The sequence below is a fragment of the Nycticebus coucang genome, chromosome 9 (assembly GCF_027406575.1).
Source record: "Nycticebus coucang isolate mNycCou1 chromosome 9, mNycCou1.pri, whole genome shotgun sequence".
NCBI lineage: Eukaryota > Metazoa > Chordata > Mammalia > Primates > Lorisidae > Nycticebus > Nycticebus coucang.
Window position 1 is genome coordinate 83,512,763 of NC_069788.1, and position 12,770 is coordinate 83,525,532.

Here is a 12,770-nt window from a genome sequence, read left to right on the forward strand (position 1 = left end):
TGCCTCAGCCTCCCGAGTAGCTGGGACTATAGGCGCCTGTCACAACACCCAGTTATTTTTTGGTTGCAGTTCAGCTGGGGTCAGGTTTGAACCCGCCACCCTTGGTATATGCGGCCGGCGCCCTACCCACTGAGCCACAGGCGCCGCCCAGGATCTTTCTTTATTAGTGTGTTTGAATTGTCCAAGTTCTTGTTAATAGTTGTACAGCATTTCATTGGATGAATGGTACTTGATTTGCTTTTCCAGTTTGGTTGGGAGATGACTGAGCAGAGTCAGCAGAAAAGCAGTAGCTGGTGGGGCACAGGGAAGAGTGAGGCTGTAGCTGAGAGAGCAGGCCTGGAGGTAGGAGGAATGGAAGGAGGGCAGCTGGCTCTCTGTAGGGGCCTGAAGGACAGCAAGAGACAGAAGTTGGAGGGGGCCATCAGGCCAGGCCACATTGCAGCTCCTTCAAAGTGCCAACTTCACATATACCCTGACCATTTTTTAGATTAGAACCTCAATTTGTTCAGGGCTTCAGTATGCACAAATAAAAATACTTACCTTCCCAGGCTTTCTTGCAGCTAGAGGTAGCTATGTGTCTTGGATTTGGTCAGTGAAATAAAAGCAAAAGTCAGGGGCCAGGGCTTCTGAGGAAGCTTGGTAAAACAGGTGAATGTACCTGTGACACTCTTGACCTCTGATCTCTGACCTTGCTCTGAAAAGGGACAGAAAGCCTGGAGGGGTAGTGGGAGAAACTGTAGCTTTGGTGAGCCACTGAGCCAGCCTGGCCTCATTAGGCTGGTCACTTACTTCCCCCTTACTTAATGCACTCTTCTTTGGCTTCTTCATTTGCATCCAAATGTATCATAAGCTGCTATGCAACATTGGGAGTTTATTTTGTCCTCTCCAGAGGCCATTGGGAGGTTTTAGCCAAGGTAGTGTCGGATTCCTGCTAAAGCAGGGGTCCTTAAACTGCTGGCCACATGAGGCGGTGTGATTGTATTTGTTCCTGTTTTGTTTTTTTACTTCAAAATAAGAGATGTGCTGTGTGCATAGGAATTTGTTCAGTTTTTTTTTTTTTAAACTATAGTCCGGCCCTCCAATGGTCTGAAGGACAGTGAACTGGTACCCTGTTTAAAAAGTTTGAGGATGCCTGCTTTAAAGACTACACAGGAGGTTAGGAGGCAGGCTTGGGTGGGGGGGGCAAAAGGGTTCTGGGTGGAGCTCAAGGCCTTGGCTCAGAATCCTGGCAAAGCAGTATCCCCCTCCTCCTGCAGCAGTTTGGAAGAAACTTTGAATCTAAATGTGAGAGACTATTTTTTACCTATTTCTCCTGTGCCAAGGCTGGCCTGACCCTGTCTGCTCTAGTGCTTACTTTGAGTCTTATACACACTGGCTTCCCTCCCCTTTGATCCCTTTGGACTTCCGGTGCACCAAGCAAATGAAGCATGAGCCTCCTTGGGCCATGCCCAACATAAGCCTGCCCCTTAGTGTGAGGGGTTTCTCATAAAATAAAAAGCACCTTGTGACTGTAGGGACAATGGCTCAGCCCTTTGCACACCAGCCCTTTCATCCTTTCAACAGCCCTACAAGGTCGGTGCCAGTACCCCCATTTTACAAGGATGCCAGTGGGGAAGGGCCCCTGCGCACTGTCACACAGCCACTTGGTGCTGGGGCTGGAGCCCTCACTGCCGTGCCATCCTTCCCCTGCAGCAGGATCAGTGTGGGCCACCTTCCTAGGCTCCAGGTAGCAAATGGGCCAAGCTCTGTAGCTACGAATGACAGATATCCCTGGGGCACCAGTTCAAGCCCAAGAGAGGGACCTAGAGAGAAGAGAGGACAGGATCAGGACCCAGTCATCCCCGATGGCATGGCATCCAGCTGCCCACCAGGAGGCAGACATAATGCTGGCTCCAGAGCCCACCTCCCAGGGGACTGAGAAAGGCCTGGAGAGGCCAGTGTCCACCCTGGCCAGAAAGGCAGATATGTCCCTAGGCACCCCTGCTCAGCCTGGCTCCCTCCCCTATGGCTCTACCTATCCCAGGACCACTGGGAACATCAACCTTCTGGTACTCACTTGTACCCTGCTTCCCACTGAGACACTCTGGAATGGCATTGTACTCAAGCCCTTCCCAACCATGGTCTGCTAGACCAGCTGATACCATGCAGGCTATAATGATGCTCATAAAGTTGGGGTCAATGATAAGTTTGAGAATTCTGGCTTCAGTGTCTCCATGGATGGTGAGGACATCCTCTGCAGTAGGACACAAGACAAGGGGTAACATGGTGAGCTGCTTTTAATGTGGTGACAGCGAGTGCCTCTCATCTCCCCAACCTCTTTTATCTCCAAGAAGGCCAGGGGGTGTGAACTTAATCCACTTAATGTGCTGTGCTGGTGAGGAAGGCGAAGTGCTTACATGCCCACAATCCCCAGCACATCAGTCTGGCCCACTTCTCCAGGCCTTTCCAATCTGGTCCCCTTTTCCTTGAGACCTTGAGCTACCTTCCTTGAGACAAGTGCTCCCCGCCCACTCTGCTACCTGTAGTGTACCTGGTACCAGGTCTGTGCTGTAGGCACTGAGGTTAAGGGATTTCTTGGCACTGCCTCCCTTGCATTGCCAGTCCACAGCCTCCCCAGTGGCCAAGGTTTTCCCAGGCTGGCCCTAGCATGGCTGCACCTTCAGGCCACCTAGCAGTTGTCTGGGAGGCCCTGGGGCTGTCCAGTGTGGACACAGCAGCCTAGGGGATGAACTGGGGAACTTCAGTGTGGGAAGGAAGCACCTGGAGAGGGTCTTAAGGGGTGAGGAGCAGCTCCTGTCAAGTGGGGGGCAGAGGGAGGGGAAGGGGAAGGATGGGCAGCATTCAGGGCCAGAGAGCAGATGGGGCTGAGACATGTGAGAATGCGCAGGAGGAAGCCAGGCACACAGATCTGCTCGGACTTGTCCTACCTCCTTCCTCTCCAGCCCCACTCTGCTTTATTCACTTACCCATTATCTATGTTTCATCTGATGGCATCTCCTCTGCAAGATGTAATGCAAGTGCTACTGGGGCATTGCCATTAGTGCCTAAAACAGTGAGTGAACCAGTGAATTCAGGATAGGAAAACTTTGGAAATTAAAACTGCAAGAGGGCGGGAAAAACTTTAGATTTTTTTTTTTCTCTAACAGAAAATGGTGAGCCACTGCAGGTTAGAATGCAGTGGTGAGAACCCCGTTAGAAGACATTCACAAGGGGTGACGTCTCCACAGCCCAACAGGAGTAGCTGGGGCCAGGAGGAGCTAAGAGGCAGGTGTGCCGTGGGGAGACCCTGAGGGCTCCTTCCAAGCCCAGGAACCGTATCCAGGTAGGACAGAAAGGCCTGTGAACCACGTGCTGCTTTCAGAGGGGGTTGGAGATGGGGTTAGTGGCAAGCAGACTATAGAGGAAGCCAGGTAGGCCTTGACTTTTGCAAATAAACCCCTAAACTTGTTTCCTCACCCACAACCTGGCGATAATGCTATCTTGGTTCCCAAAGGGTTATCTACAGAAAACAATTTCAGAGCTCTCAGTTCCTTTCCATCTAAAATGTATCAAAGTGCAATTTTTCACCATGGCTTTTCCTCAGCAGAGCTCTACTCTACCCCGGGCCTTCACTTGGCCTTACTGAGCTCATGTAAGCCTAGAAGCGTCACTTCAGCAATATTTTGTCGGTGGTGCCTTCTATCACTAGCAAAAAAAAAAAAAATCACATGTATTAATAAAGAACCTTACTCTGCAGCATCTCAAATACAAGAGCCCCATTCAGGGGAGGAAAATGCTGTTTTGCATTGTGATTTTGGCTAAATCCTAAGCAGCTCTCAATACACGGGGTGTCCCAAAGTCTCCATATATAAGGAAAATTGTAGCTAAATGTACCTTTACAATATTCATTATAAAATTTCATAAAGAGGTGGCCAATAAAGAGAATAATCTTGTAGTGAGTACTTTATAAAGAAAGGTACATTTAGCTACAATTTCCCATTTCCCCTAGGTATGGCAACTATATGGGGCAACTTTTCGGACACCGTGTATATCATCTAGTTCTTACTAGACTCCATCCTAGTAAGCTTTTCTTTTTGGCTCTGGAGCTTCTGGGGCTGACACAGATGACAGGCTCAGCTGCCTGGGAATTTCATTTGAGCTGTGCTTTCTGCAAAGTGTGTGAGGTCCTCCTTAAAACTCCTTCTGGCTTACCAGTCCATCTTAGAGCTGGAAGGTTATGTTAAGAAAGCATTTCTTACAGGTGTGGGACTGAATCTAAATCTTGAGTTTCCATTCCTGCGTGAGAAGGAAAGCCACAAGGATCTCCCTATGGGTAGTTCAGGTACTCTCAGACCAGGCAGGCTTATTGCTGGGTTTAACAAGTAATGAAGGACAAAAAAAAAGGTGGCTTAGAGGAGTGAGGAACAAAGAACCACAGGCATTAAAAAGCTTAACATTATGCATTTATTATATTTTATAGAGCCATGTTACACATGCTTGGTGCTTCAAACTGAGTTATCAATGTTTTTCTGGATGCAAAGCCATCTGACGCTTGATGCGGATGCCTTAAACACTATAATATTTGTGTCTATGACCTATGAGCTAAGGAAAAACCAAGGACAATTCCAAAAATGGCGAAGAACACTTAACAAAAAAGATGTACATGAGACACAATGCGAAGTCCTTGAGCCAGGGCCTATAGAAGTTATCGGAAAGTGAATAAAAACATAGTTTTTCTCATCACCTGGAGATAACAGAGCCTCATTAACAGGTATGGATATTGGAGAAAAGGCTTTCCTGTTTGGTATTGATGCCCTTTCCCCCTCCATAATGTATGCAACAAACAGAACAGACCATAGCAAAATGCTCTTACCAATACCCCAATGGTTTACAGTGGCTGTCTGATGAAGAGCGATCAATTTAATCAAACTTGTCACTTTGTGCTTCAGATGAATGAGATACCGCCATACTCACCCTCTGCAGACTCCCAGAATACTAACTGGAACCATCAGGGCTGGCTAGGATGCCCAGCATAGTCAGAGCCCTCCATTTGGCATAGGCATGCACCCAGTTTGTGGGAGGTTTTATTTGCCTGCTGACCTCATGCCAATGTACTTCAACATTCCCTTCCAGTTTTTCTAAGGAGTACTAATATACTTCAGTAACACACCACCCATCCCTTTTCCACCACGTCTCCAACCGGTCCTAGCTTAAAGATCCTCTCTAGCACCATACTGACCATTCAGGCCTCGGGCAGGTGCCAGAAAGCCTTAGTCCTGGATCTGCCCTTCTGTGGGCAAGGCCAGCCCTTTTAACTGATGCCGCGTCTGAGGGACCTGTACGTAAACCACCTCAGGTAACCAGGGAATCTGTACCCAGTCTGAGCAGTAACAAGATAAACCAAAGGTCTCTAATTTAAAGTGAATGACACCTAGCCAGCAGCCAAATGCTGCTGTGCAGGTTAAGAGTGATTCCGAGGGCATAGGATCCCTTCTGTAAAGTCAAAAGAGCAGGCTATGAAGTGCATGACTGGAAGTGCAAGAAAGTACAGCTTTGAGTTTCAGATTCTTCCCCCACGTCAAGGTTAAAAGTTTGGGTGGCATGCACCTGCAAGGACCTTCTGGGCCTGAATTCTGAAGCAGCACTACAATCACACAAATGCTAAGGAAGCTGGAACAAAGGGACACAAATGTCCTCCATGGCCAGAAGTCTAAGGCAATCCAGTGACAGTCAAGGAGCTGAGGCAGGCCAGCAGAGAAGGCTTCATGGTACCAGCATGCCATCAAGTATACAACTGTGAGCAGCTTCTGCTCATACTAGTTTTGGAATCTGGGATCTTTGCTCCCACTGGTGGTTAGATGTCAAGAAAATAGAAGTAACTTACGGCAGTAAAGATTTAATACGGAGGTCCTAAGCCATGGCTGATTGCAAATTACACAGGAGTCAGTCACAAAGGAAGTGATCGCTTCTTTCTGCCTGTAGTGGGGATAGGGGTTGACAGAATTACTAGGTTTCTAATTCAAAAAACTTATTTTAGGTCTGAGATCTGAGGAACAGTAAAGTAAGTGGGTTTTGTCAGGCAGAGTGCAAACAACTGATAATGGGTAGCAACAAACCTATGTTAACAACTCTCAAACAACTTGACAGGTTTCTTGCTGACTGAAGTGACTTACCTATTTGTAAATAAATGAACTTGAACTCTGCTTAGAAACATGGGCAGGCAATGCCAAACTGTTCACTAAGAGGTATTATTTAGCAAAATAAAGGACATTTAGAAGAACTTGTACATTAAACCAAATAGAAAAAAAATCTCGATTTTCCCCAGACCTTCAGGTCTTGAGTCTAGGCAAAGCACATAAACACCATATGAAACCAACAGCATGAGTTCTGGAAAATAAATGTCACTCTGGGGTGACAGTTCTTTATACAAATATTTTGTTCCCCCTTCCTAACCCTACTACCAAAAAGGGTGGAAATAATGGATTCAAAAATAGAAAACAACATCTTCCTTAAGTGTAAACTTATCCTCTGGAGTTATTATATTACATATGCTAGAAACATGCATTTATTTCTGCTCAGATGTAAGAAAATATGTCTATCAGTCTTACTTATAAATTAATCCTCAAGACAAAGAACTCACTGTTAGAACATTTCAAATTTTAGTACATTATATCTTTAGCAAAATTATAAATTCTAAACACAAGCAAATGGGTTTAAGCTAACCCCCAGTGAAAACTACCTCTACTTTTTATAGTGTTGCTCATTTATTAGTTTCCTAGACTAACTGATGGAAATTCAGAGTGCTATGTGAACAAGGAACATCGTTTGCTTTGAATCCCAGATTAAACTCCTTAACAGAAGTTAACTCTGCAGACTGAGAAGACATGTGAACAGAGAAAGAGTCCAGGGAGTGATGACTATTCCACTCAGAGACACAAAGGGACGGAAGAGATGACCAAAGGCATCCCCCAAGGGATCAAGGCACAGAGGAAGAGAGGCCTCCTTCCACCAGGAGCCTGGCTCCTGCAAGTCATGGCATGGCTCCCAGGGCTGCTGGCAGGACTTCTCCACAGCACAGATATGCTCTGCTGTGGGCCCTTGGGCAAGGTCCTGAGAACAGTGCCAGGCATCAGTGCAGCATAATGCTGGGCAAGGGCAATATGGCTCTGTACCCAATACAGGAACCAACTGGAATAGCATTTCAGTACAGCCACACCTAGACTGCTCAACCTGACAGTGGGCAGGGAATCCTTTGCCCAAGTCTTGTCAGCTAATCCCATGTTCTCATTGGGGCGTATATCTGTGAGGGGATCTCTACCATGGGCTTACCTCTCTCCTGAATGCCAGATATAGCAAAGCCTGGCATATGCAGAGAATACCTGGGGTCTTCTGATTAACTCTGTTCCATCAAACTACTAATGGACAACAGATTCTGGACAAATAGAAAAAGAGCCTCAAGTTGTATTTTTCATTCATGATTCAAAAGGCACTTCAAAATTCCACAGAGCCATAGGGTCACTGTTGTTAGGTCACCCATCCACCTGTACAGGACCAATGGAGAAGCTGTAAGAGATCAGGCTACCTGTCTGAGCTGATGGTATTCTGGCCATTTTGTAAATAAATCTGGTATTAGTAGTCTGTCATTTAACTTGTGGAGTCATTTAACTTGTGGAGTCAAGCATACATAGCACAAAAGACACTTAGCATGTTTGCATTTTAAATAAATGGAATTTGCTGTATCATGGTATTTTATAAAATATTCGGTAAATCTGATATTTGACCCTAAGTAAAGTCCAAAATTATAATCGTATATTTAAGAGGTCACAATATGAGAGATAAAGTACTCATTGAGCACAGCTTCCTAATAATCTGCACCCAGTATCCATTTAGAAGCATGAAATTAAGCTACTGGCGCTCAACTGCCATATTTGTGTAGCATTTAATAAGGTCTCCACCAGATGGAGGAACAAAGGCTCTCAATCCAAATAACCAACAACCGTAATCATTTCCTGTTAAACAAGCTAAGGACCCCTGGAGCTCCCTCTGAAAGCAGCCCAGGTGATGGAAAGGCCTGGTCTTCCCTCTGTGCTCCCCCATTGCCAGCTAACACCTTACCTTGGGAGGCACTCAGGCCAAGACACAGATGCTTCACCCACACACTTGCAGGTACAGGTTAAAATCACATCCTACCACCAATGGCCTGGTATGGGGTACTCTGAGGTAGCTCCTTAACTTGAGATGCCTGTTACTTATTCACTTTCAGAATTCAGGACATATAGGAAGTATTAAAATAGTCATGCATCGCTTTAATCACAAATCACTGTAATTGAGTGCAAAATAAAGGAAACTTGAGTTGCTTTATTTAGCTTCCAATTTCTGGGAGGCTCAAGAATTATAAGTATTCTGGACAACAAAAGAAAATAAGACTGTGCTTACAGATCTTTTTCTGCCATATTCTTTCTTTAGGATTGCTATTTTATTGTTGCCCTTTCTGTTACATGGGATGTACACATCAGGTGTTAAAAGGTACAATACATTCTACAACTGAGCACCACTTTCTGTAACTGAACAGGCAAAGAAATTACACTGAACATCAGCATCTGGCAGTATTTTTTGGAAAAAAAAGTGACTAAAATGGGTTTAAATTGATTAACACTATTAAATCACATCTAATATTTGATACTACATGATTCAATACAGCTATACGATACAATTATACAAAATGTGTTAACATCAAAGAATACAACCAAAATTAAGATAGCAAACAAAACCTATATAACTTTTTTTACAGGAAAATACTTTTGAAGTATGCATGTAACTGCCCATTCTTTTAAAGAAAATCTACTGCAAGCAAAGTTATCAACCTCCAGAAAAATCACACATAGCATTACTAAGCATATCCCCAAAAAGTGTACAATATGCACACTTGGAAAATACAAAATTAAAAAAATTGTAAGCAACAGGTGAGCTTCATATTTATAAGAACGTGAAAAGAAGTCCCATTTTTAGCACTGTTGTATAAAGAATTGTCTTTTGATGCGAAGTTCATGAATTGTCCTCCTGTTGGGACCACACTTTACAAAAACACCGTGTTTTTGAAACGAGATTACAGAGCAAGATAGAGCATCTTAGCAATGTCATCTTATTAAAGTTTTTTTTTTAATTTTTACTACTTTATCAAAACATGTCCCTTAGGTGTGTAGGATTCATTTTTAAAATTCTTCCTAGAAATAATATACAAAGGAGAGGCATATTTATTCCCAATCACACTCTGGAAGATGCTTCCCGTGGTCAAGAAGGGTCTTCTCTCTCTTCTTTTCACTGGTTGTTTTTGGCCTTAGCATGTGTTAAGATGTGAGATTTCAGGTTAGTTGACTGAGCAAACTTCTTATTACAACCATCGAAGGGGCACACATAGGGCCTGTCTCCAGTATGGATTCGCACATGTGTGCGCAAATTGAAGTCCAGTGAAAAGCGTTTCCCACAGCCTTCGAATGTGCACTGTTGAGGAAAGACCATAGATCAACCCATGCAGAAACTCTGACCAGACCCCAGGAGTCAGTACCAAACACGTTGGCTCCCTGCCCTTAGCAAACTTTCTAGATATATTCTAGAATTAGTGGCCAGGGATCTCTTAACTCTGCCATGTTGGACAACCCTAAAACCCATGGATAGCCCTCCTGAATCTTTTATTATTTATTTATTTAATTTTCTTTTCTTTTTTTTTTTTTTTTTTTTTTTTTTTGAGACAGAGCCTCAAGTTGTCACCCCTGGGTAGAGTACCGTGGTATCACAGCTCACAGCAACCTCCAACTCCTGGGCTTAAGTGATTCTCTTGCCTCAGCCTCCCAAGTAGCTGGGACTACAGACGCCTGCCACAACAGCCGGCTATTTTTTGATTGTAATTGTCTTTGTTGTTTTGGCAGGCCTGGGATGGATTCGAACCTGCCAGCTCTGGTGTAGGTGGCTGGTGCCTTAGCTGCTTGAGCTACAGGCACCAAGCCTAATTTTATTTTCTGAGATAGTCTCACTCTGTCACCCTGGGTAGAGTACTGTGGCATCACATAGCTCACAGCAACCTGAAATTCCTAGGCTCAAGTGATCCTCTTGCCTCAGCCTCCCCAGTAGCTGGGATTACAGGCACCCGCCACAATGCCCAGCTATTTTTTCTATTTTTAGTAGAGATGAGATCTTGCTCTTGCTCAGACTGGTCTTGAACTCCTGAACTCAAGCAATCCACCTGCCTTGGCTTCCCAGAGTGCTAGGATTACAGGCATGAGCCATCACACCAGCCATCTCCTAAATCTTTTAAACACAATGGTAAAATAAGAATTATTCTAAATATTGGTTTAAGTCCCTAGTAAAACACAAATGATTAAGGAGTTTCTAAAGAGAACCTAATGATGTGCTTCTTAAAATGAGATAACATATTACTGATACTTAATCTCGAAAAATAAAATTTTAGAAATGTCTAACAATTAGTAACCCAATATGCTACTAACCACCAAAAATAAATTACTTCAATCCTAACTGATTTAAGTGTGCTTCTGAACAATCCTGTTTTTCTCCTTGGCATAAAGTGTGCTCTACAAACACTGATACGCTCTGTATCTAGTACCATGGATTATACTTGAGGTCAAGAGGCTGGGCAACCTTTCCTTGTGACTCAGCAGAAGACCACTTCTATTTTTCATTAAGGAGCAATTCTAAGACCCCGACTCTCTGGGCTGGCACCTCCTGTGTTCTCAAACTGCCTATACCTGCTGTGTTTAGAAGGGCAAGGTCAGTGAGAAGGGGAGAAGGAACTGGCTCTACCTGAAAGGGCTTCTCTCCAGTATGAACCAGTTGGTGTCGTTTTAGTTTTGAGCTCTCAACAAAAGCTTTGCCACATTCTGCACAGACGTGGACTCTGGGACCGTGGGTGTGCAGATGTTTTCTCATGGCAGAGTTATCCCTGAACATCTTTGTGCAGCCCTTAAAACAGAGAAAGAAGCTTAGTGGTTCACATCGCAAACTGTCAGAAAGGATTCAATCACTTAATAGCCTTTACTGACTTATTTAAACAAAACAACCTCCCCACCTCCAACCCCTGCTTAAATTTTACTTAGTATTACAATAGAACATTTATTAATTTAAGACAAAAACAGACAGTGGAAAAGTACTTATCATTTAATGCAAACCCTTGTTTTACAGATGAGGAAACTGAGGCTTAGAGATGTCTTTAAGTAGACTTGCCCAAGGTCACACTACTAGTAGTAGCCAAACTGGGAGTAGAACCCAACACCCTGGCTTCTAGTTACACCACAGCCACCTCACCCAACTATGTCCCCCAAAATGAAGTAACAGAAGCACTGATAAATAAATGGAGTTAAAATGACGGTAGTCCACCACTACCTTTGGTGGGCCCCATATTCTGTGCTGCAACAATGGGCTGTCATTCTCCATCGCCTACTGTTCCCTCTTCTCTCTTTGCCTCTTTCCCCTTCTTGACAGAGAAAGAAGCAAGAGGGTCTCCAAGGAATGGCAACTACAGAAGAAATTTATTTTGTGAGACACTAGGAAAAGGAAGAAGCAGGCAAATTGATACCAGTGCAAGGGGACGGGGGAGGGGGGAGGCAGATGGATGTGTGGTGCTCGAGAAAAGCATATCCTTAACAATTTCTTCTGCAGTTGTTGCCCAATAATGGGGTGAATGGGAAATGATAAGACAGCATGACAGAAGGACAGCACAAAAATCACCACTGGACAGCTTTACAGGCATGATGGGGAGCCACAGTTTTTTCACCTTGGCCTCTAGGTTGAGTTCCCATTTAGAAAATGGAATTTTAAAATATTTAATTGGTATACTATATATATATATATATATATATGCATCGAAAATCACACTTTACCCCATAAATATGTACAGTTCTTATGTGTCTGTTAGAACTCAAAGAAAACTTAAAAAAAATTTTAATTTAAGAAGTATACAGGACAAGCTGAAGAGATGACAGGCACTTAAGGCTTAACTGTTTTCAAACGCTTATCTTTGGTCCTAGTGGAAATCATTACTTTTCAAAATCTGCACATTAAAAGCTTAAAAAAGAACACAAAGAACTTGTGAATGCATAGTCATTATGGGGCAGTATCAAGAAACTAAATTCATCTTTCTCCAATAGTTGATTTAAAAAAATTATTTATTCCATTCATAATTTCTCCCCTTTTATTTCTCTGTACCTACATGATACTTCATTTTTCTCTTAGTTTTACATCCAAGTAAGTCTGAAAATAGACCCCACCTAATACCACAAAGTACTTTTCAGGTTACCGTTTTATTTTAAAGACTTCCTACATTTGAAAACAATTAAGTACCACAATAATAATGCACAATTGACAGGGTCAAGTATATAAAAAAAATTGTGAAGGAAATTATGAAGTCTATTAATAGGCTTACTCTAGCAACATCCAAAATAATTTCCAAATTCCACAATAAGCCTATGATCTAAGAGTGAGACACAAAGCAGTATCTTAAGGCTGATGTGTCCAAATTTCTTATAAACTCTCTAAAACTTCACTAATAGTTTAATGAACACTTTTCCCCTAGCATTACTTACTTTATGAGGGCAAGCTATTGTTCTTGGAGCATCGTCTTCTTTAATTTTCCTTGGCTTCATTCTTATCAAAAGAAAAAAAAAAACAACAGACAGATAGATTTGTAGGAGTGGGTAGATTTAACTGGTATAAATCATGAAGTTCCTAAAATGCTTTCCTTATTAGGTACCAAAACTAAAATTATAGTATGTTTCCATAAA

The 12,770-nt window shown here is 43.3% G+C and overlaps 1 protein-coding gene and 1 long non-coding RNA gene across 2 annotated transcripts in view; both read right to left on the reverse strand.

The window, feature by feature from the left end:
• The window catches only part of LOC128593584 (uncharacterized), a 66,443-nt gene that overhangs the window by 9,739 nt on the left and 43,934 nt on the right, over positions 1-12,770 (reverse strand). The gene's annotated exons all lie outside the window — the stretch shown is intronic.
• The window catches only part of YY1 (YY1 transcription factor), a 44,225-nt gene continuing 35,879 nt past the window's right edge, over positions 4,425-12,770 (reverse strand). The window contains exons 3-5 of the mRNA XM_053601673.1: positions 12,573-12,633; positions 10,795-10,953; positions 4,425-9,480 (exon numbers count right to left, since the gene is read on the reverse strand). Coding sequence (XP_053457648.1) covers positions 9,298-9,480; positions 10,795-10,953; positions 12,573-12,633 — 403 coding nt within the window. The 3' untranslated portion in view covers positions 4,425-9,297. The remainder of the gene's footprint in view (positions 9,481-10,794; positions 10,954-12,572; positions 12,634-12,770) is intronic.